This window comes from Amphiura filiformis, chromosome 4 (assembly GCF_039555335.1).
Source record: "Amphiura filiformis chromosome 4, Afil_fr2py, whole genome shotgun sequence".
Taxonomy (NCBI): Eukaryota; Metazoa; Echinodermata; class Ophiuroidea; order Amphilepidida; family Amphiuridae; genus Amphiura; species Amphiura filiformis.
The window spans coordinates 68337294-68361788 of NC_092631.1; the positions used below are offsets into that span (position 1 = coordinate 68337294).

A 24495-nucleotide genomic window follows, 5' to 3' on the forward strand; every position below is an offset into this window, starting at 1 on the left:
TCCAGAATTAGGCAATTATTTTTAGGTCTCCTTTTCGTCAAATTTGGTTTATTTTTAGGGTATGCTTTCGGAATTCCAGCCGCGCATACCCAATTCAAAATCAAGAACCTCAGCCCCATTTCACTCCAGATCGGTTTCGAGCATTATGTTCTTACATATTTCGCATGGGGCAGCAACTTCTTCGAATTTCCAAATATGTGTTCATTTCATACGCACGATATAATGCAAACAATAAGAAGAATCGATCAGGTGTGACGATTGAACTTTTATTCAATGTATTGGTGACGTCATATAGGAATTCACCCAATGACAAAAGACCTGGTCTAGTCATCGCATTGAACTGTGCCCTTTATTCGGTTTCTTGACGTGAGTTAATAGATTGCGAGTTATTTGCAACAGTGAGTTGTGGCATGATTGATTAATAATGCATGCGACACCCAAACGGAAGGACATACATCTGTTTGTTTCAAATATAGTACTATATATTGTACTACTTTTCGACTCAAAATCAATATTTTAACTCAATCACAAATACATGTATGGTGTCATTGTCAGTAACTTTAGACCCATTTTAGTTCTATACCTTATTTCAAAGCTTTTATAACCTGTTGTACATGATCAATTGTATAATTATCTCACATGTAACAATATTTAATTCAAGTCAATCAAGTTAAATCACAGTACTTACACTGCTCTTTTGGATGTGGATTCTTAGTAACATAAAAATGGTAAAGTTACAGTTTCGATTTTCTTAGATTAAAAAAAGGCATTTGGTATGATGAACAAGAACCCTTCTAATTTCTAAACTAAAGTCTTATAAAGTAACGATATTAATTGGTTTCAAGATGATCTCAGTGGTGTAGACCGTATACAAACTTTACTGGCAGATTGTAAGGAAATTGGTATCGGTGTCCCTCAAGGGTCAATCTCGGGACCATTATAAGTCATTGCATTTGATTACTAGTTACTTGAATCTGTAAAATCTAACTGTCTGTATATGCAGTTAGCCTTGATTCACATATATCATGGAATGGGCATGTTAATTACTTATCTTTTATATATTATCTTTTTATATCTAAGTACATAGGAGTTATTCGTAGTGTGAAGCAATATTCCTTTAAAAAATTTGACTACTTCAGTTCTCTTTGGTTCAATTCCAGTGCCTATCGCAACAACCAGTTCCAGATTAATAGACTTGCTTGTGTTTTTCTTTATGTAGCCCAGACAGCAGAACTTCAGTAGACAATGACATGTATATACTGTGATAAACTTAGCTTTAGATGGGAGCATCAATTACTTATTTCATAACTCACTCAATTGTCTCACACCAATTGCTCCCAATATTCAAACACTAATTTCACTTATTCGACACTTCCCAACTGCACTATGGGTCGATTTCAAAACAGGTTGGTTGTTTCAATAATTATGGAAAACTTCTTCTGGAATGAAAACTTACGTTTGTATAGGCCTACATTTTGAATCTTCAGTTTCATAGAACACGATTCCTCCTACTTTCGTATCAACATGATGAATTTAAATTCAGTCAGTTGGTCTGTAAGAAGTTGTATCATAATTTGAGCTGAATATTATTGTATTTTTATATATACAACTAAAATACTCCATTTCTTATGTGAACTCGCAATATGACTCATACCCACAACTGAACTCACCAATTTAAAACTCACATGCATCTCCTTAAACATATATTCAAAGGGCATTTAAAATACAGATTGTACATGTATTCGTTCATTTGGTTGGATGCAATCAGCAAGTGAAAACCCCGCAAGTTGACAGTCGAGTCTGACGTACTCGATCGAATCGGAAGTTTTGCATTCTCCTTCCGGAAAATTATGATACACGTTTGTGGCTATCCTGGATACATATGATACAAGGATTAACACCGGTCATTAAACAAGTGTCTTTATATTGGCTGAAATCTCTGCTTTGATATAATTATTTATATGTATTATCTACTTGGATAACAATGACATTGATTGTGTTCTAGAGATTTTTTTCTTCAAGTTCAACAATAATTATGTCGAAAAATCTGAAAATGGAATTAAATTCGGCAGCGGCGTCCGAAGAAGATATTGGCTCGAATCAGGATTCGACCCCGAATCACGATGAAGCGGTAGGTTTTATACAGAGTCGATAATTAATTAAATTTAGGTTTTAGTTAGAAAAATGTATGCCACTAAAAGAATTTTTCCCGTCAAAAATCAGTGTTGATCATATTTTTCCTGGCTATTATTTTAAACAGGTAGCGGCAGGTCAAATCAACGAAGCGAAGAAAATTCTCACAATACAATTATTTGCCCGATAGCGTCGTTTTCTGGACACACACATAAGAACATATTTGGTTACTTTGCACACATCAGCAAAACCATACAGACAAAATTACCCGGGAAAAATTATTAACATATTCTATATTAAAAGAGGATATCCCCTACAGATCATTAATATGCATGCGTGGTTTTAATTGTTGCGTATTGTCGGGTTAAATGACTCGGGATGATTAGAGAACTCGACAGATTTTAAGGAATACAACATCGTGTTGCTATGCCAACGGATGTGTCATCCCCTAATTAGTCTTGTCTGATTGCATATAACAAGGCGGGCCCAGTTTAACCATTTAAATCCAATGTATTGTATTAAACATGTATCCTTGACATGACTAGACCGGCCTCATTTATTGTAGCGCTGGCAAACCTATATAGTGAAATATCAAATTATTTTTAAATTCTAAGAAAAATCATGAACGAATTTATTCCTAAATTTGATTTTTAAATTATAACTATAAGATTATTATCTTAAGAGCAGCGGCGTCAATCCGTCAATCAATTGAGGTATGTATCCTAGATTGTCAAAAAGTGGCTGAAAAGAACAAAATATAGAAAATGTTCCCAAACAGTGGGGAGGGGGTGGGTTGACACACGTGCTTAAGAAATAAGAAGTGCAGTTTATTTCCTAGTAATATTCACTTCATTGTCTGCCTGATAAAAAAAAGATGATGCTTCACTTTTAGTAAACATAAAATAACCTCTATAAATATCTCACTTTTAAATGTTATGTAGATCGTAATAAAAAATGCATGTTAAGGGTGCACCAGCTACTCTTAAGTGGGAAATTTTAGACATTGTTTGTGTATCTTTAAAAGTTATGATGATGAGAACATGAAAGTGTGTATTTAAAAAAGTAAATAATGCAAGAAATCCAACTAGCACGGCAGATTTCTGAAAAATAGTACTTTTGAAAGAAAAGTGCCCAATTTGATTTTTCCTTTTATTTTATTTTGGCCACCATTCCAAATCAATGAAAACTGCATATTTAAAGATACAAAACTAGAAACGGTTTTCTCAATTGTTTGAATTGGGACCTTAAATTATACTATTTTTATATCTTAAAATAATTGAATATCCATTTATTTCAGAAACCTGTCGTGCTAGTTGGATTCCTTGCATCATTTCTTTTCTAAAATTTCCCACTTAGTGACCCTGTGTGTTCCCTTAGACAGAAAAACTAAAAACAGATTCGAAAAGATGCATGTATACTGGGAAGATGATGCGTGTTTTGTAATACCGTAGTAAGATGAAGAAGGGAGTTGAATCAAGCTTAATTGGTGTCATCAATTTAATGGTCAACTCAATTAATGACAGTATAAAGTTAAAAGCGTCCAAAAGTACGAACTAAATTGTATTTTAAGGGTAGACTAGGTATTGTTGGTCGAAGTAGCCAAAAAAAATCAATTTTCATTATTTAAATCAATATATTATTGAAAAATGACACTTTAATGTTTCGCAAAGTTCATTCTACAAATCATATACTTTGAAAACTTGCTTGATTTATTGTTGTGAATGAGTAATGTACGTTTTACACAAGTGTTGTTGTTTCAGCCCTCTTTACAACATAACTCAAGAACCACGGGACCTACAAAAGCATGTGATATTTGAATTCTTCCACACACTTGTATGAAACCAGAGTTATGAAACGATCAATGCAATTTTTGCTAAAGCTCACTACCATTCGCAAGATGCTGTGATCTACCAAATCGCAACAGTTTAAATAGTTGCTAACCTTAACATGTTTAAAGTGTATTTTAATTAATGGTAGTTCACTAATGGTTTAAAAAGCACTAGTGATTAGTTAGAGTAAATGACTTGCATATTTAATTGTTTCGCATAAAAGAGCCCAGGAAAAAAGCCTTTCAATTCAAAGTTTAAAATCGCATATAACTCTCCAATGTACGTATTTTATATATCTGCTTTGACGAAATATCGCAAACATTGTAATCAGATAAGATTCTGACTTTGTGTTAATAACACTGACACATTTGATTCCAATAATTATACCATCGTGCACTTTATGTAGAATACGGATGAGTATTATTTCTAGTTACATATAATGTATATGTACATAATGATAATTACCGAGTAAATATACATTTTTATAATTTATTTTTAAATATTTCAATTATTTCACTATATATGCGATATCTTCGCATTTTTTTAAAGATTCTTTATGAAAATTGTATCCAATTTTTATTTTACTTTAATTATGAAATAGTTGAAATAGTTTAACTAATCTTGATGATGATTATAAATAGTTGACATAGTTAAGGTTTGCGATGTGGTTTACAATATACGTGGGTACAGGATAGTCAACATCCTATGACTTAATAGTGCAAATAGGAACTATTGTTGCTAGTAAACATTTAACTTTTTAACTTTCAAAAGAATTGACAACAATTGCGTCAACTTTTTTTATCGGGGTGTCGCTTAAACACGTACATGTTAACTATGTTTAAATAATGTGTCGCAATTGCTGATGCCTTAACTTAAATGACAGCTAATTAAATTCAATTAGACATTCATACTTATTCATTCGATAGGTACTATTACACTTGTATGACTAGGGGGAGGGATGTTAATCTGTTCACTCTGAGACGAAAATACATCATAAACCCAAACCTATAATAATAGGTATTTTTGTCTCAGGTTTACTTTAATGAACATCAATCTGGTCTTGGTGTGAAAAACGGGCAAACGTAAAACCTCATCTACAAGCATATAAAGTGCTTCTGATGAAAGCTCAATTAATCCAAGCGCCATTATGTGAGCAAATAAAGTACAGATCCAAGCATATACAAACAAGTATTATTGTAAGACCAATCTATATGTGTTGGCATATTTTACGCATGTATCGTATTAATTTAGCTTTCATCAAAAACACTATATATGCTTATAGACGAGGTTTTGCGGTATTAGCCCTTTCTTATTAACAGAATCTTACTAAAAACTAAAAGCAAAAAAACTAAAAATATATTTGTGACAGGTGTTGTTAACAAACTGCAACTTCTTGTTTCGATTTTCTTTCAATTGTCTGTTCTGTTCTGAATCTGTAGTTTCATTCGATATAAAATGTCGACTTCCTTCTTCAGATATGAACGTGAACGATTCCATGTACGTGAACAATAAACATTATAATTTTATAAATAAAGATACACTTACAGAGGAGCCTATTGCAGAAAGTGTCCGTTTGTATTATTTTAACAATAAATCAAGTGAACTTTAGTAATAGAAATTTTAAGTAACTTGCATCGGCAAGAGAATCGGAGTGTAACATTTGTGTGAAAAGCATAAATTATGAGGGAAATGTGTATCAAAATCCTTGTATTCGAAATAAGTTTGCAATTGAATAATTACGTACTTATCCACATCAAACTTATTTAGGCTACTTTATAATTATATTATTTAGTACTTACATGACTTGGGTGATATGGAATATTTATGTTTGGTGTACAGTTGCTATGTGAGTGCACAGCGAGTGCATATTAATCATGTTAATAAACCATATCTATATATCTATCTATATATCTATAACTAAACAGACTTTAGGAAGACTGAAAAGTCGATCTTGAAGTTTAGACTGACTTTATACACACTTTCAGATTGACTTAAAATAGTAGGAAAATCATTTTATATATAATAACATTTTGACAATGTAAAGTGTTTTTTTTGTTGCATACAATATGTTTTAAAACGTTTTCATGACCTCTATATAACCTGGCATTAAAATATTATTAAAACTTTTTGATGGCAAAAACAAAACCGACGAAAATAAAAGGTTTTAAAAACATTTCTGTGTTTGCTGGTATATCAGGGCCGAGCTACAAGGATAATTCTGAATAACTCTTAAATGAATCAATTCATTAATAATAAATAGAAATGTTAACTTTTGTTCTTTTTACCATGAACTACCGTTCATAATCTTTAACGTGCATAAAAAGAGTCTGATCTAGGATATATTATGATAAGTATCCTTGCATATTTGCATATCGTTAATAAAAATGTAAGTATACCAAAGAAATTCAAGTGCAACTTGAAAACTTTAGTATACTACTTTACTAGTACCTTTTCTACCATGAAGTGTATGGTGTATGAATTTGGTGAACTTGATCAAGTTTTCCTGGTATATATGACGAGTACCACGCTGGCAAATAATATTTCATTTCAAATCAGAAGATTTATTTATGTGATAAACTACTTTTCGGAACAAGAAATATACTTTCTTATGAAATTGAAACTCATTTTCACAGCATGATGCTGTTTTAACTTAGATTCTGTGTCAAACTTTCGGTGTACTACAAGAATTTAAACTGTTACCTGTTGCAGATAATGTTAAAATATGGTATACTCTTACTTCCGAGATGTCTGAAAGATATAAAGACCCTTCTAACATTTCTTATTCTGATTACAAATTATGATAAAATGAATTAAAATCGGTACCACCCATTATGTCATCCATTAGAGGTTTATAAGAACAAAATAATTGCCACCGAATTTGTAATCATCCTCGGCATGGCATCTAGCTTTTATAGCATGTTCAAATTGATACAGAATAAAAACTTCATCATAACGATATTTAATCATCATGGGGAGCTTCAAATGCCCCCAAAATAAGCTTTCACCCCCCCCCCCCATGAATCCCCCTCCACACATTTCTCATTGTTTTGGTTTCTTTTAAAACTTTTAACCCAAAGACCACACTTGGGCAGCAAATATTTTGCATCAACAAGAATTCGTAATATCACTTCACAAAAACACGTCAAACTCGCACATCAGTGTTTATCAGACACATTTATAATGTGAAGATAAAAATCATTTTACACAACATGCATTTAATAACGATAAAAGTGGATTCCCACGCAACATATCGCATAAGAACAGAATGTTGATCAACGATGTTTATTATTAATAAATTACAGTACTATAGCGTACGGAATGTATGTAATTCATTTTCTAATAAACATCGTTGACATGGTTGAAGAACATTTAATTTTGTTCATTCATGTAAAAGAGTTTAACTTCAACACTACACTATTTTTCGCTCACCTGGAACGTTTTCAATAGTTCGACTAGCGTCTTCAGCAGATGGTGATGCTGTGATGATATCTTGTCTACATTAGATATCATCACAGCATCACAATCGGCTGAAGACGCTAGTTGAACTAGTGAAAACGTTCCAGGTGAGCGAAAAATAGTGTAATGTTGAAGTTAAACTCTTTAATCATTTTATACCACTATAGATATCCACTCGTGTATGTAAAAAGTTGTTCATATTCCGGTCTTTGACTGACATTAATTTTGTTAGAGTTGGTTTGCAACTGCGCTTACACCCTCAGTTTTTGTGTCAATTTTACTTTAATAATGTTGGTTTCCTTTTCCTTTTCAGCAACCAGTAGATGGGCATGACAACAAAGGATTCCATTTTGGAGAGGATCCACATGATCCAAGTAACGAAACAAACAGAAGACTTCATGCAAATATGCACAGACAATCAGAACCGGGATTCGAACCATCATCGGGTCCATCACATCATCCGTCGGTAGCCCACAAAGCAACTGATGCATATGCACCTGAATCAGTTCCGTCCACAGCAATCCAACACAGTAACCACCGGTTCGAATCCACAAATGGACCAGACACGTCGTTACACAATAATAACCTGGCAATCATATCACACAATAATGGTGCACCATTGAATAGGACAGATATGAACAATGTCCCGTATGGGGAACAGGGTGCAGAACCCTATAGGACTGCAGATAAAGAAAAGGACAAATCACCTTGCGCCAGTCTTGCCCTAATTTGTTTAATATTTCTCTTCTTATTCTTGTTCATTGCGGTAGGTGTTTTTGCAGCTGTATGGTTTACAGGTGAGTTGCAGGGGTTTTGTTCAGTTAGTTTGTTTGTTTGTTTTCTTCGAAAGACTTTCATATTAAAACCTTTTTGGCCAATTACAGCAGTATACTATTTCACTGCATTGACATGACTGATGTGATATTTCGCATAACTCTCCACTATCAAACAGGTCAGTCATCGTATATAGCTACATCTTATATCCAAACTTAAGTTCCAAACTTACTTCGACTTCTCAACTTTATTCATTGTTAGTGGTTTCATATAGATGGTTTTGATAATCTTCTCTAGACCATGTAGACGGCAAAATAAACTGCATTTCGCAAACTCTCCAGTACCTGGGATAGGGGCAACGTCAGGCCTTGGTTATGTCATTGTTACTTAAATGGAAGAAACTAAAATTTCAACCTGTTGAGTATAGAACCAGACAAAAGCGTGTTGTTTTTCATTCATTTTCTATAAATATACCGTTTGCGATGAAAACTCAAAACTGCTCCTGTTTGAAAACTATGCATACAAAATACGATGTGTATGGTATCATTGACAGTAGAAGGTCTATACGGTCTTCTATAATTGAATTGAAGGATGTAATGGAGACAGCTGGTGAAATTATCAATATAATAATAATTACAACAGGACATAATCATACAATATAATGTGCGCAATATCGGCAAATAATGTTATCGGTCGGTTGTGGTCTGCTTCACATAGAAACCCACGTGTTCCTGTTCAATGCTTCATTTCTGTAAAGGTACAATGCGATAACAAGAGCATGCGAAACTTTAATAATGGGTTTGTTTTTTAGTTAACATGCATAGCTCTGATCTGTTAAGGAGCTTCTCATTGACTTAAAGCAAACATTGACAAATGAATACCTGAATACAAAACCCACCCAAGTCCATATTTTGACCAAATTGAGTTAAGCATGGGAAATTGTTGCTTATACACATTTAAGTTTTCTTAAAATCACTTTCCATGGACTTGGGTGGGTTTTGTATTCATGTATTCAAATGTTTGTCTTGAAAAAAATAAACAAATATCATGTTCATTACAAATTCTTATTTTGTTTTTGCTTATTGTAACCATGGTAACGTTACACATGAAAATTGTTTAGAGTCGGTCATCATTTTATATTGTACCATGTGTTTATACAAATTGTTGAAGACTGAGTCAACCTGATTATCTAGTAACAAAATCATGTTTTAGGAATGGATTTCCGTACTTATTGTGTATCATACAGATTCAACACTAGATCGTGTAGGTTATACTTTTTAGGTTATTGAAATTGAATGTTTTCCTATAATTAAGGGAAGACTCTCAAGTGATCACAAAAATGTTACGTAATATTATGTACAATATCTGCTCATTGGACAACTTGTGATTAAGACAATTCATTACTGAAAATCTCATATATATATTATATCATTTTACTTGCTCAAATGGCTTGTAAATATCTCAATATTTTGGTCACAGACATGTATCCAGATCATACAACCCAGTACAATAAAGCAGTTGATTCTGAAAAATGAACACTATAAATATTTTTCCATTTACTCAATAATCACTCATACCTCCCGGGCATTACTTCCATTTTATCTATCTATTTATTTATTTATTAACTTATTTATTTGAATTCAATTCACATACCGCAAAATTTGTCCCGTTATTCGACAAAAATTAAACCGTTCAAGCGGATCCAATAATTGATTATTGCAATATTGCATTTGGAATGTTTTTGTGTTGCAATATGTAGTCGAAAAGTAGTCTGTACGTTGACACAGGTTAAATGACTACATTTTGGAAATCGTACAATTGCAAACATTCAACATGTTCAGGCTAAATTTTTTGTCTCGCAATTCATAATTTATTTGAATTACTCTATGCATATTTTGTTAAGACAAGACTGGTATTTGTTAATTTTTGACAAAAATCAACTTTAATAGTAATATATCATTTTGAGCTCAAAAATAACCAATTATCAAAAATTACAAATCACTTTAAGGGATCTAAAATGAGCGTTTATTGCGTTTCGACAGTATTTTTTGTGGGACATGAGAGCACCTCAGACCTATCGAATTGTATTCTGAATACGAAGCATGTCTTTCTGATATCAAATAATTTTCATTTTTGAAAATCACGATATAATACAAATTTTATGACAAATTATAAAAATTTGATATTTTTCAAATTTTGATATATAACAGTCCTCGAAGTAAATTATATAAATCTAATGACATATTCTTAAAAAGTGTATGTAGCAGGGAGAAAAAAAGCCGACGGTCAATTGAAAATTTTGACCTTTCATATTGAAGATATGGATTTTTTTCCCAAAAGACCTAATTTTTTTTGGTGTTTTGGGAAAAAAAATCCATATCTTCAATACGAAAGGTCAAAATTTTCAATTGATCGTCGGCTTTTTCATCCCACCTACATACACTTTAAGTATAAATCATCAGATTTATAAAGTTTACTTCAAGTACTGTTAAATATCAAAAATATCAATTTTAATGATTTGCCATAAAATGTGTATTAAATTGCGAATTTCAAAAAAACAAAATTAACTGATATCAGAATGACATTCTTCGTATTCAGAATGCAATTCGATGTCTGATGTGCTCTAATGTCCCACAATAAATACTGTCCAAACGTTCATACCCCAGCCCTTAACCTTGCATTTTCAAAAAGACAATATACATACGTAGTCGTACGAGTATTTTCTATCTGTAAATAATTAAATAATTGATATCGATATTGTTATTCTAACATTATCCCCAAAACTGAATCCTCATGAAGTTTCCGTTGTTTCCACAATTAATTTGGTAAAAATATTACTGATTTTGATCTAAATTTGATATCAACCCCAGTAAATATTTGTACCAAAACAGTATGAAAACATTCTTATGATAATAAAATTTGTTTCAAAAATACACCGCACTGACCAGTACATTATGTCCATCTGATATCGATGCATACGTATTGCACCACTATCAGCATTTTGTATTTCCTAGAAATCGTTATTATTGCCTGTATTATGCATTGATTAATCTAGCTTATTAATTGACTTTTCTTCCATTCTTTTCAATTTAATTTATCTAGTATTATTCCCTAGCCGGTCACGTGGTGACGTTGATGTAGGTGTGTATAATAAAATTCTTTTCATATTATGAATCACATGTATATCATGAAATATTTCTCTCCATATTTGTAATTATTATTAATACAATCATGACAATATAAAACATGTACATAATATATTTGACCTATAAACCTATGTCAGTATAACAAAACATACGTGTACATCAGTTGAACATTACGTTTGACCTTTTTTTATTTATCATTATAATTGTCATCATCATATAAATCATAGTAAGCATCATCATCATCATCGTCGTCGTCGTCGTCTTCTTTTTCCCCTTCTTCATCTTAATTGTCATCACCATCTTCTTCTTTTCATCATTTTCTTCATTTTCATCTCCATCTCCATCTTCATCTTCGTCTTCGTCTTCATCTTCGTCTTCGTCTTCGTCTTCGTCTTCGTCTTCGTATCCGTCTCAGGCTCTACATATAATCCGAAGCACTATGACATGATGATGTAGGATTTTATTTAAATTTCCATGGTGCAAGGAACACCGGAATCAAGAAAGACTACGCACCTTGCATTGATTTATTATTAGCTCTGTATTACCTTATTAACCGTCCTACATTATTACTTCCCCTGTGGGAGTTTCAAAACAAAATAAACAAATACAACGATATGACAATGGCAATGAAAATGCCATTGATAAAGACAAAAGAGAACATTATGACAACAACAAGAAGACTATAATTGTTACAAAATGTTTGTGTATTTTAATTTTGTTTGGTGGTTCGTTTGTTTGCTTGTAGGTGTCACAACAACAGTAAGACCAAGTTTTCCAGCTGTAGGTGAGAAATGTAATATATTTCAAGAGCAATAACGATTTCAAGATTAATTTATTAAGTTCCATCGTTTGTTTGTTTATATTTTTGTTTGTTTTCAAGATAGAAATAAATTTGTATTGGTGATGGGATCTTCCTGTGTGTTCGCATTTTATATTCAAAATTAACAATTTCTTTATAATTTCATTTGTTTTTCAGAGCAAATATCAGTCGCCGTGACAATAAAATTAAATCAAACTTACCTAGCAGAATATAATGATGTTTTATCACCGGAATATCAACAATTAGAAATGGATTTCATTTCAGCAGTAAGTATATCTCTTTTTCGTTAATTTTATTTCGTTGCAGTTGTTTTTAATAAACTTAAGATGCGCCATTTTCGAAATACAGAAATTTTTTCCGAGCTATTTTAGCATATTTTATCAAGCTTATTGCGTTTATCAAATGTTATGTTTTAGTACATTTCTGGCATCATCTAATGATGTTATTAATGCCATTCATGTTATTTCTCTTCCAGATGAATAGCACATTTATAAATAGTGAATTAATGGAAGTATATTTACGGACGGACGTTCAAAACGTGAGGTAAGTCACTGCATTCTGTTATAGATTGCTTTGCGTGTATAGTAACATTCCTAACATATTTTCTTGAGGAACAAAATCACATCTACGTACGGATTTTCTTACTTTCTTTCCGCGCTCGCGGTGGGTTTGAATGTAAAAATGGTATCCAACCAATTCCACAGAAGTTTGTTATTTTAACACATGCCCATCATGACCTTACATGTTAACTTCCTGTTAGCTACGTTCAGATGTCAAGATATTACTAGGCCTATAGCCTAGGTATAATGTAGGTGTTGAAGGTTCCACTATGTCTATATAGGCCTACTACAGCATGGTGATACCTATTTGTGGGAAATATAGCTTTATCATATATTATTCAAAAACACGTCAAAACATTAGCTACTGCTGTAAAATGGCAGTTCAACTTTTTCGTCCAAAATACATGTTCCTCTCATTAGATTAATCAAAAAGTCCACGTCCTTTTCACAACAAGTTTGGTGATAAAAACACATCAGAAAAACAAACAAACAAACAAACAACAAAACACGACAAAAACAGCAGCAGAGCAACATGAACATACAGTAGGCCTACAATTTAATTGTGTTTAATCCATAATTTGCTTTTGTAGGTTGTTCGGTTTTGTCTTGCTGAAATTGTTTTCTCTCCATATTTGCTGTGTTTGAACCCGGTGAAACATTATATTACAATTACTATTTTGTTTCTTTTCTAGTCCTGGAAGCACCATTGTCGTTTCAACAGTACTTTTAGATGATGTTCCTCCGTCACTAGACTCTTCATCACAACCAAACAGCTCACCCATTGAACAAATTGAAGCACATGTACAAATGCTTGTATTGGACATTTTGCAAACTGCAGCAGAGACTGATGGTTCTGCGTTGTCGATTCTTGATGTGTTGTCAAATTCAATAATAGTTGAAACACGTAAGTAAAAAGTATTTGATTATGATAGGCAACATATTGTATAAACCATAAATAATTTTTTTTTTTAAATGAAAAGGAAGACCGGCCTGCCTTTGAAACCCAGACTTTGGCATCTTGGAAGCTCTTGGATCAAGTTTTTTTTAAAGAAAAAATTTACACATCCACACATTTATATACAAAACATTTTATTTTTCATTTACAATAATTGCAAATGGTGAAAGTGGAGCAAAAGTGAAGAGGTGTCTTTGGGTTCTTTTTCATTTTTTTTAATTGTCATGATGTTCTTGGTCTGTTTTTTAGTAAATGAGTATACGTACTTGACTATTGTCGCGTTGCCTCATGGGGGCGTGTAATAGGTGACGAGCTGTGTTTAATACTGAAATCGACGCCAAAGTCAAAATTTCCAATTTTTGACCGAGATTTAGCCTCATATTTTGCCCACAGGAAAAGGTAAATACGTGTATTTTTAGTTTAATTATGATACTGGGAATGTTTTTTATTGATTTTTTAAACTAATTTTGCCCAAGATTGATTAGGAATTGAGAATTAGAGCAACAAATCTTGGGCCTGTTGCCCGCAAGAATAGTGTAGGCCTGTATAGATCCTATGCCTGGCATGCTATAAAACCGGAAGGGTATAACAAATTGAAATGGTACATGTAGCTGTGTTGGACGACAGTTCGCTAGATCGATTCCACAATCATTCATACTAACCTGCTACATGTTTTATTTTATTATCATGTCACACATGCAATTCCATACAGGCCTCCCGGTGTGGACAGAATTTTATTTTTAGTTTTCAGTCCTGACGATGAGAGTGATGAGTGACATTGATATGTATTGCACACCCGCTATTCGGTGAAGTCCATCAGTAGTACCAGACAGTGATTAGGCAGCGATCACTATTTATTTACGCCGGGGAGGAGAATGAAGGATTTTCATATATTTTATTTTTTAGCACAAAAATTTTGCATCCCCCTCCCTCATATTGAAGGAAAAATTTCATGCCCCCCTTGACTCATCCATTCCTTGTCCCCCTCCAATATTAAGGTCAAAATTTCTTGTCCCCCCCAATCAAAAAAATTTGTGACTGCGCCCCTAAAATCCTCTGCTCCCCCTGGTGTAAATAGTGATCGCTCCCTTATCACTCTCAAAGAACTAGGTCACACCACGCCTGTGTCACACAAATTTTTGTATGAATTTTAATTAAATATGATGTTTCATCACATTGTAATTCCTAAAACCTAAAGTTTCTGGGGGCTTTTCCCCCTCACCCCCACATCAGAGCTCTTCCCCCCTTGACCCTACAATCAGGGGGAATAATGTCCACCTAGATCCCCATTGCTTCACCCCATTCAAAAAGCTCACAGTGTTGATATGGTTCTGAATTCATTTGGTGTCCCCAAAACCTGATGTTTGCTGATGCTACCTTTAATGTTTACAAATCATGTTTGCATTTCTCTGGAATTCACCTTGGAGGACAGTATTTTGATAATGATGTATTGCATCTTGGTTCTATACTGAGAGCATAGGATTGAGATCTAGTAAGGCTTATACATAAAAAGAAATAATCCCATATAATTATTTCACCTACAGCGGAAGTGATACTAGTGTCAACCACTACCCGACCTGCACCAAGCACCAAGCTATTAACAACAATTCTAACAACTCTTGAGACAACTCAGACTCCCACAACAAGACAATCAGATGACAGCACTACTACAGCGGGTCTCCCTGAGGACACATCAACAGTACTAATCCCAACCACAATATTCCAAGGTATGCTTATCGCTCATTATTATTTGGTTAACGCGGCTGTGTACTCAAGATGTTGTTTCTTTCGCAAAATTGAGTTTTTTTGATATTTGTTACTTTGTTATGTTTTTTATAAATAAAAGGAAAGAAAATCCAGATTTATAAACTCCAACTGCGCTATTTTATGGATTTTATTTCACTATTTCATTCGTGTTTGCAAATTTAAAAGAGAGAAAATCTTTGTTGTATCAGCGAGGTACACGCGTGCAACAACGCATCGCGCCACGTATCGCGCAATTTGTTAACGACAGATACGCTACGCATACGCTTGACGCTTATCTGCATGCGTGGCGCATCCTTTGGAAACACTAATTTCAAGTGGTCAAATGGCTCCGTTTTAGGTGATAAAATGGGTTTTTTCAAGTTCTTTCCCCGATTTGAATATCAAGTTATGAATGGATTTCGCTCAAACTTCTCAACGGGCTGTGGATTTACCCGATGTTCACGTAATATAAGGTAGAAAAACGAAAACTGCCGCATTCTCCTGTGAGATTCGATGAAAGGGCAAAATGTGACCACTTTAAACTTCAACAGCCATTATTTCAATGTTCATTTTCTCGGTAAAATGATGATTTAGGTACACGATAACTCAATAAATACAGCATCTATAGGTAAGCAAATATGATCATCGTAAAAAAAGCATGATCGACTCAAGAAACGGTTTTCTCATTTTTTTATATTTTGGTCTATTTCCGATTTTAGGCATCATTTTGTGCAAATAGGCGTTTGTGAATTTTAAATAGTTCAATTTGATGCCTTATATGGTCAATATCTCAAAAACTAAGGCCAATATCAAAAAATAAAAAAACATTTTTGGAATGGAGCCTCAAGATTGAGCTAAAAATAAAATAAAATATTTTGGAAAGAGTGTTTTTTTGTTATGTTGTACCTAACAAATATTGCCAAAAACTCACTTTTTTTTTTTTTTCTTCATAATTGTTGTTTTTACCCCAAATCTGTATAATTATATTAAGATTTATTGATGTCTTGCCTTTATAAAATGTATACTTTTATATGTCTTCTTTGAATAATTACAAAGTTATTGCACTTTTACTACATGCATGTCTGAGAGTACACAGCCGCCTTAACATAGTGTCATGGACTGTGATTTAATTCTCCAAATTTAAAAACTTTTTAACTTTAATACGGTAATACATGTACTTGAGCATTTTGCTAGCACCTGGTTCCATGAGAACCCAAATGTGTCTCCAATAAGACTAGAGTGATTGATTAAACTCAACAAACAAACTAACAAACAAAACAATAAAAAGCATCGTGATCTAAATAATATTGAATCAGTGCATTGCTCAAGCACAACTTTTGAACATCAAATCTCCAAAAACTACATGCATCTGGCATGTTTGCGGGGTAGAATGGATGGCAATTATTTCTGTTGTACAAATTTCTAATTGCAGATTTGTAATTTGGTCCCATGCACATGCTTCAGACAGTAAGAAAAGTATACTAGTTGAACTAATGGTTTAAAATATTAACATGCATGAATGATAAAGATTAATGAAAAATGTGCATGCACGATTGCACTTTGATCACATTATTGCAACACTTAGTAACTGTCATTGATTTAGTTGTTAGTTGTACCCCCTGGGTTTTACCACACAGAATACCACATACAAAGCAATGTACATGTATGTATAATTTTATGAACAATATATGTGTTCTAGATTGATCATTTAACAGATTTACAATTTACAAAGCAAACATTTTGTCAAAGACACTAATAGGAGATTCTTCATAGAAAAAAAACTTGTGTAGATCTGAATAGAGTTTCAGGAGGAGTGTTTTGGGGCTCACTTGTAAAGATTTACAGGAAGCACTTGCCAAAAGAAAGTGAAACAAGAATTTATACCCATTTCAAATCAAATTGACAGTAATAATACCATCATAGCAACTTGTGCATGTTTTTTGTAATACATTCATCAAGTGAACTATGACCTTTGACTAGGAAGCAACATCAAAGTTGTAAGGTTGTTATAAACCTGTATAACACTGTATAAACCTTAGGCACACTTTACTTGTGAAACTAAGAGTTTGAAAAACTGTCAGTATTTCAGAGAGGTTCATGAAAATGTTTAGAAGTTGAATAAATATTGAATGTAGACAATAGTCAAATAATATTTGTGACATTAAAAAAAAAGTTGATTAATTACCATTTCAAACTTGCTCAGTACCTATGCTACTGATGTCAAAACCCACACATTCCTGGTTTTCATGGTTGCAAAGTTTTGAACTTTTTTATGTCTATATTCTTATATTTTTGGTGCTTATTTTTGCATACATACATCTCAATTTCATTTTTGCCAACTATGGCCTGATTGGATCAGATCATGTCACATTTACTGAAGAATGAAATTGAAAAGTAATAGAAATTCAAATGTAGCTTAAAACTGAAACATTAATTTCTTATTTGCAGACACTACAGCACCTGTTGTGACTTGTCCAGCTGATATTGACCACTTCACAGACCCTGGCAAACCTTCAGCTATAGTAACATGGAGTCCTGCAACAGCTACAGACAACTCTGGCAGTGTTGCCAGTCTGACATCGGATTACACGTCAGGTTCAACATTCAATATTGGTGTTACTATTGTAACGTACAGGGCTATGGATGAAGCGGGAAATGTTGGAATGTGCACATTCAGAATCACTGTCATAGGTATTTGTTTATTTATAGTTAAAATTATATCAAACAATTGAATTATTAAAATCACCATAATGATGACCAGATGAAATTATAGTTCCTTTTAAGGCCATGTACGTGCATTGCATTCAATTTCCAAGTCTGAAAATTAAGGATTCAAATATTTTAACCTACAAAGATTTTGCCTTCATGTTGTTTCATAGGAATGCTACCTTAATACATTTATCATATTTATTGAAGAAAGAAACACACACATTATGCACATTGTTTATATTAATATTTACATAGTATTTTAAGTAAAATGTAAATTCAGCTTACAATGCCTTAATACCTTGTCCTGCACAGAAAGTTATAGACAATATAACTTTTTGTGCAGGACAGTGCATCAAATAACTTATCAACTATCACAAAATGTTTTCCAACAAATTAAAAAAGCTCATAACAAGAAACTTTCTAAACTTAATTAATATCAAACAATCTCTTTTCCAGACAACGAGCCACCGCTGCTGCTGTGTCCATCAACAGTACGTATAGAGACAAATCCCGGAGAACAGTTTGCCACTGGTGTCACCTGGGATGATATCTTTGCTACTGACAACTCAAGGGTTGTATCTGCACCTTACGGAGATCATGATGAGAATAGTGTGTTTCCTACTGGACCTACTGTTGTCACGTATATAGCATTGGATCCGGCGGGTAATAGTGGCAACTGTTCATTCTTTGTGATTGTTGAAGGTATGTGTTTCCAGTGTTTATATAATGCAAACTTGATCAGGCAAAAGACCTTCGATTTGAGCTGAAGCTATTTGGTGTGTGTACAGTGTATGTATACAAATATATGTTTGCTAAAAGTTTAGAGATGGTAGCTCAACATCTTATGTTAGGTTATGAACAAAAACACTACTGCTTTGGAACTGCTGCAATAAATAAACATCAATATTAAATATTTTATTTTTTATCACAGACAAGGAAGGTCCACAACTGACTTGTCCATCAGATATCACCCAACCAGCAGACCAAGGCTTAGACTCTACCACAGTCTCATGGAATGAAGCAGTCATAGGTGATGTGAATGATGTTTATACATTGGAGTCTAATTATGACAGTGGAAGCACCTTTGTGATTGGTCAATATGTGGTTGTTTACACGGCAACAGATGAGGCTGGTAATGTGGGACAGTGTTCATTTGTCATCACTGTTGAAGGTGAGAAGAACATTAAATTAGATTTAAAGTTTTTAAAAGAATATGAGACCTGTTGTCACAGAATGAGCAGAATGTCACCAGGGAAGAAAGGAGATAAGGTCCATTGTACATGTCAAAAAACATTAGAAAACAAAGGAATTCTTTAATGAAATATGGACTTTTGAAGACCAAATGAGGGAGCAACTCTAACAAGTTAAATAATTAGGCCACCTCCTTTTTCATTATTTAAAGGAGTATTTTGTGATCCGAGCATCCTCTTTTTATGACATTTTTCAGTAGATATCCATGAAAAAAGCTTATTCCCAAAATTTCAGTTGATTCCAATTTTGCGTTTGGAAGTTATGCATGGTTATATGTTTTACACTGCTTCATAGACAATGTGTTGTAATTTCATTCTGGTGCACCAGAACGAAATTCAAATTTCATGATATCTTTGCTAAACGAATTAATCTGCAAGAAATTTTTTAACATAAACATTATGTAGCTAGAGGTTTCCAGTGATACAAACATCTCAATTTTTTTATAGAAAAGTGGGGGATGATGCCGTGGATCACGAAATGCCCTTTTAAGTTAACTAATATTTAAAAGTTTATGATCCTAGATCATAAATTTGCTGCCAATTGTTTAGTTACTCATGTAGTTTGAAAGGCGTTTCCTGGTTGTGATGTTTACTCTAAGATGTAGACTGTTTGGGGTATTGCACTGCTATAGAACTGCATTCCTGAATTGTGCTAATCAGTACATGCCTGCTTGAACCACCTTGGTCAGTACTTAATACTTGATATGTGACTTCCAAACAAATATTATCTGCCTTCCTAGAAGCTGACCAATGTGGTCCAATTAAGTGTAGACAATTTTACCATTTTATGTTTACCAAATTTACCTTTTAGATACTCAGCCTCCAATACTGACCTGTCCTACTGACCAAACTGTACCAAATGACTTCAATCAGGCTACTGCCGTCGTCTCTTGGCCGGACATCGCAGTGGTGGAAAACCATGGCGAAGCTCCAGTTGCATACAGTGACCATCCATCTGGGTTTAGTTTCCCTATTGGTTCAACGGTCGTTCTTTATAGTGCCACTGATGCTTCTGGTAATGTGGGCACGTGTACATTTAATGTCAATGTGCAAGGTGAGTTACCTAGTTGTGTGTTTATATGTGGCACGATCCGGTCCATGGATTGAGTTACTGTAATTATTATCTTATACAAACATTAGGCTGTCATATACTGAAAACACCGAAAGTGAAGCACACTTGGTTCTAAAGTTTTGTGATGTGTATTTTATTGTTTTTTACTGAATATTTTTGAATTATCTCAATTTCAAATTTGCTGCCTTTGGCCACCATGGACCAGATTGTGTCACATTTGTTAGAAATATGGTGTAGTTAATTTCATTGAGTTTTTGAGGGGGTAACCCCCTTAACACCATTTTTTCGTCATCTACCAAAAGGCGCCCCCTCTATCAAAAATTCCTGGATCCGCCCCTGTAAATTTATGGATAATTCAAACTGTGTATAACCATAAGTCCTGTTACCTCTTTTGGAAGAGGCCCTTTTGAGGGTTGTAGCCCATGGTTTAGGGCATATTGGTTTAGGGCATATTATATGCATAATGTATTACATAAGGATCACACACAAAGATGCACTTAGAATCAAAGTCTGCCAGAGTGGTATTCTTTTAGATCGTGGTATTCTTTTAGAGATAAAGCCACTGAATACCTTGGTTATGAGATCCGAGAAATGAGGAGTCAGAATAGCACTTGTATTTGGTTCAATAGAAGTATTAGATCCAAATCAAAACAGTATTTTTATTACGATTCTTGGTATACTAAAGGGATTTGTACTCTATCTGATGTTCTTTATGATAATCTTCCCACACCAGTCTTAAAATCTTTTGACGACTTAATAATTGAATTTGATATCTCTTACAGAGATAGGAGAAAATATAATGTGTTGATGGATAGCATTGTTCATTATTGTGGGATGCTGGATGATTTTGAGGACCAGGATTTTGACACTTTCGACATTTTCTCTAATAATCTTATCCTGGTCCCCAGGGTCCCTCGCTACACCTACAGTATAATGTTAAACAAGCTTCCCCCTGAAAGAATTCAAAATTCTGGGAAGATATCTTTGAAGATTTTTGTGATAAGGGGAATGTAGGGTGGGAAGAAATTCATATCCGAATTTCAAATGTACCATTGAGACTCAATTAAGATCATTTTATTTTAAACTATTCCATAAGGCAATTGCTTTCAACAGCTTTCTCCACAAAATTGGAAGAAAAGATTCTCCTCTTTGTTTCTTTTGTGACAAATTTCCCGAAACTGTGGTTCATGTTTTTTGTGAATGTGATAAAGTTAAATGTATCTGGAATGAGTTATTTAACATGTTAAATGACAAACTTCACCTGAATATTCAGTTTAATAGTTTTGACCTTATGTTTGGTATTGCCAATGATTATTTACTTTCCTTTTTAATATTATGCAGTAAATACTACATTTACAGATGTAGATTTCAGGAAGTGAACCCAAACTTTACTGCTTTGAAAAACTTCATTTTGATGAAAAGAAAAATGGAATATGATATTGCTTAGAAAAGGGTAAATTAAGTAATCACTTTAAAAAGTGGTGCTTTGACATTTGATGTACAAGGTGCATCAGCATTGTAATATTGTTTTGCCATTATGTCACATGTATGTTGACTCTGTATGATATACAAAATGTATCTCATTATTCATTATTTGTGCATTATGTAGTACACTATGCCATGTATGTATATAATACACACATTTGCAGCTGTAATTGTGATTCTCTGTGATTATATTATTCTTATGTTTGCTTTTTCCAATAAAAAATATAATGACAAAAAAAAAAAAGAAAAGAAGTCTGCCAGAGTTTATGGCAATCTGGAGGATTTATGGAGGTACATTGTTTTATCTCTTACTTCAATGTATAAATCCAAATATCTGTTGAAAACAATTGTCAAGTGATTGCAAACAAAAGAGAATTGTAAAACGATTTTCTCTCAATTTGTAGATGTTGAGCTACCATCTCTAACTTGTCCATCACCAATGACCGTTCCAAATGATCCCGGCACGGGGACAGCAGCAGTGACCTGGCCAGAGCCTGCAGTTACAGACAACAGCCAATCAGTGGTTACCTTAGTACCAAGCACACCTAATGGTAGCAGCTTTGCCATTGGTCGAACCACTGTGAGATACCTGGCAACGGATGAGAGTGGCAACCAGGCGGAGTGTTCTTTCAAAATAACTGTAGAAGGTAACAATAGGCGGAATTAAAAAAATGTGGGAAACCACATCCATCTGCCAACCAGATGTTATTGGCATTTTACGAACATTTTTGTAGCTCCTAATAAAATTAGAGCAAGATATGCTTAAAATGATGTTTGTTCTTGTTCTGCATGATCAGATTGCGAGTATGGTGCCTCGTCTTTAAGCAATTATCTTCAACTTTTTAATTGATATTAGAGTTATTAAACATGCAGATCAAATTAGTATTTTACTTGTTCATTTCTGCCCATTTAAATGCTTCATATTTTCAAGAAATCTGTTAGTAATGTTCACTCTTGTCACCTTTTTTCTTCATAGATGTTGAGCCTCCCATCTTATTCTGTCCTGACAACCAAACTGTGTCATCTGACCCCGGAGAGGTGACTGCCGTGGTTACCTGGCCTCCAGTGACTATCGTGGAGCATGGCCCAGATAGTATTCCTGATCCAGTTGGTAGTCATCAATCAGGAAGTCGCTTTCCTATAGGAATCACAGAAGTCATCTACTGGGCTGCTGATGATGTTCCCAATGTAGGGCGCTGCTCCTTCTGGATTACTGTTGAAGGTAAGGGTCAATTTAAAATGGAGTTTATTCTGGTTTTGGTAATGATGTGAATGTGAGAAGAATTTAATCTTTCCATAGAGAAGCCAATATCAGAGACCTTTGATAAGGACTTCTCCAGTTCAAACTGGCCAAAACTGGCCAAAACTAGCAGGAACTCGTAATAGTCAGTCAATTTTAATTGAATCCATATTGTCCTACAGTGCCATATAGTTTAAATGGTAACAAAGTAGATGATGCAGTCAATGATAAGTGATTCATTATATGTGACACGATCAAGGGAAATGAGTTGGATGTCGCTAATATTGATTTTGAGATATAGGCAATGAAGGTGTTAAAATTCTTTTGTTTTATATTGTTTTCAGCGATTGATAAATTGATGTAACTTTGTAAAGAAAAATCATATCAACATGGGGTTTTCAGTTTCTGAAAGCTCTAAATATTCTCTTTAGAAACATATGTAAAACTCATTTTCGAACAGGGTCGACATGTAACTCATTGCCCTTGATCATGTCACATATTTCCATCATTACATATTAAAGATACCAAAATAAGGTTAAACAAACAAATTATGCAGATGATCAAAAGGCCAATGAGGCCAGCAGTAAAACGTTACCAGTATGAATAAACCTAAAAAAACAAACAAGTATAAATTAACTCAAGAATTAATCGTATTTTGATATTTACTCAGGTTGGTAGATATTTCAGAAAAGCTTCACATAACATGTAGATGGAGCAATGTCAACCATGCATCAAGGCAAAGATATTGTAGGAAGTTAAGGGATCGGATAGCAATGTTTGCACAGTATATTTGTGGGACCCACATCAGACACACCAAATCAGGTGGTGGCGCATTGCATTCTCTAAATTCAGTAAATTTTCATCGTCAACCGTGTAATTGAATGGGATTATTTTGAAATTTTAAAGCGCTTGAAATATCACAAACAAATAGGCCTATGTTGATAAATAATATAAATACAAGCTAAAACCATTGGGGTTCGATAATGAACCCCACAAAATTAACCGAGTATATTGGAAAATGCCATACGGCCGGGCGGTTTCACAAGTTGCCGGCTCGATCATGTCATCCGCCGCCTGCACCAAATTGCATTTTTAATATGAGGAATATCCTTTTGATATCAAACGTTTTAGATTTTTTTAAATTTGTGATATATTACAAATTTTATGACATTCCACGTATTCAGAATACAATTTGGTGTGTCTGATGTTACCGTCCCCTAAACAAGAACAATTAATCTTTCAATTGTCTGAAAAGATCCCAGCTGTGGAATGTCCTGCACTTAATTTATAATAAATATATCATAAAATAATATCATAAAA

The 24495-nt window shown here is 33.7% G+C and overlaps 1 protein-coding gene across 2 annotated transcripts in view; it reads left to right on the plus strand.

Annotated features, from left to right (window-relative positions):
• LOC140151271 (uncharacterized) overlaps positions 1–24495 on the plus strand; it is a 59722-nt gene that overhangs the window by 9147 nt on the left and 26080 nt on the right. The window contains exons 1-14 of one of the 2 annotated variants that reach the window (XM_072173547.1): positions 1764–2131; positions 7732–8215; positions 11295–11333; positions 12084–12122; positions 12315–12424; positions 12634–12701; positions 13411–13622; positions 15218–15400; positions 17868–18110; positions 18585–18830; positions 19060–19299; positions 20190–20432; positions 22340–22582; positions 22912–23157. In XM_072173547.1, the coding sequence (XP_072029648.1) occupies positions 2036–2131; positions 7732–8215; positions 11295–11333; positions 12084–12122; positions 12315–12424; positions 12634–12701; positions 13411–13622; positions 15218–15400; positions 17868–18110; positions 18585–18830; positions 19060–19299; positions 20190–20432; positions 22340–22582; positions 22912–23157 (2692 nt within the window). In that variant the 5' untranslated portion in view covers positions 1764–2035. Of the gene's footprint in view, positions 1–1763; positions 2132–7731; positions 8216–11294; positions 11334–12083; positions 12123–12314; positions 12425–12633; positions 12702–13410; positions 13623–15217; positions 15401–17867; positions 18111–18584; positions 18831–19059; positions 19300–20189; positions 20433–22339; positions 22583–22911; positions 23158–24495 lie in introns of those variants that run through there. The other variant, XM_072173548.1, reaches the window with a different exon arrangement.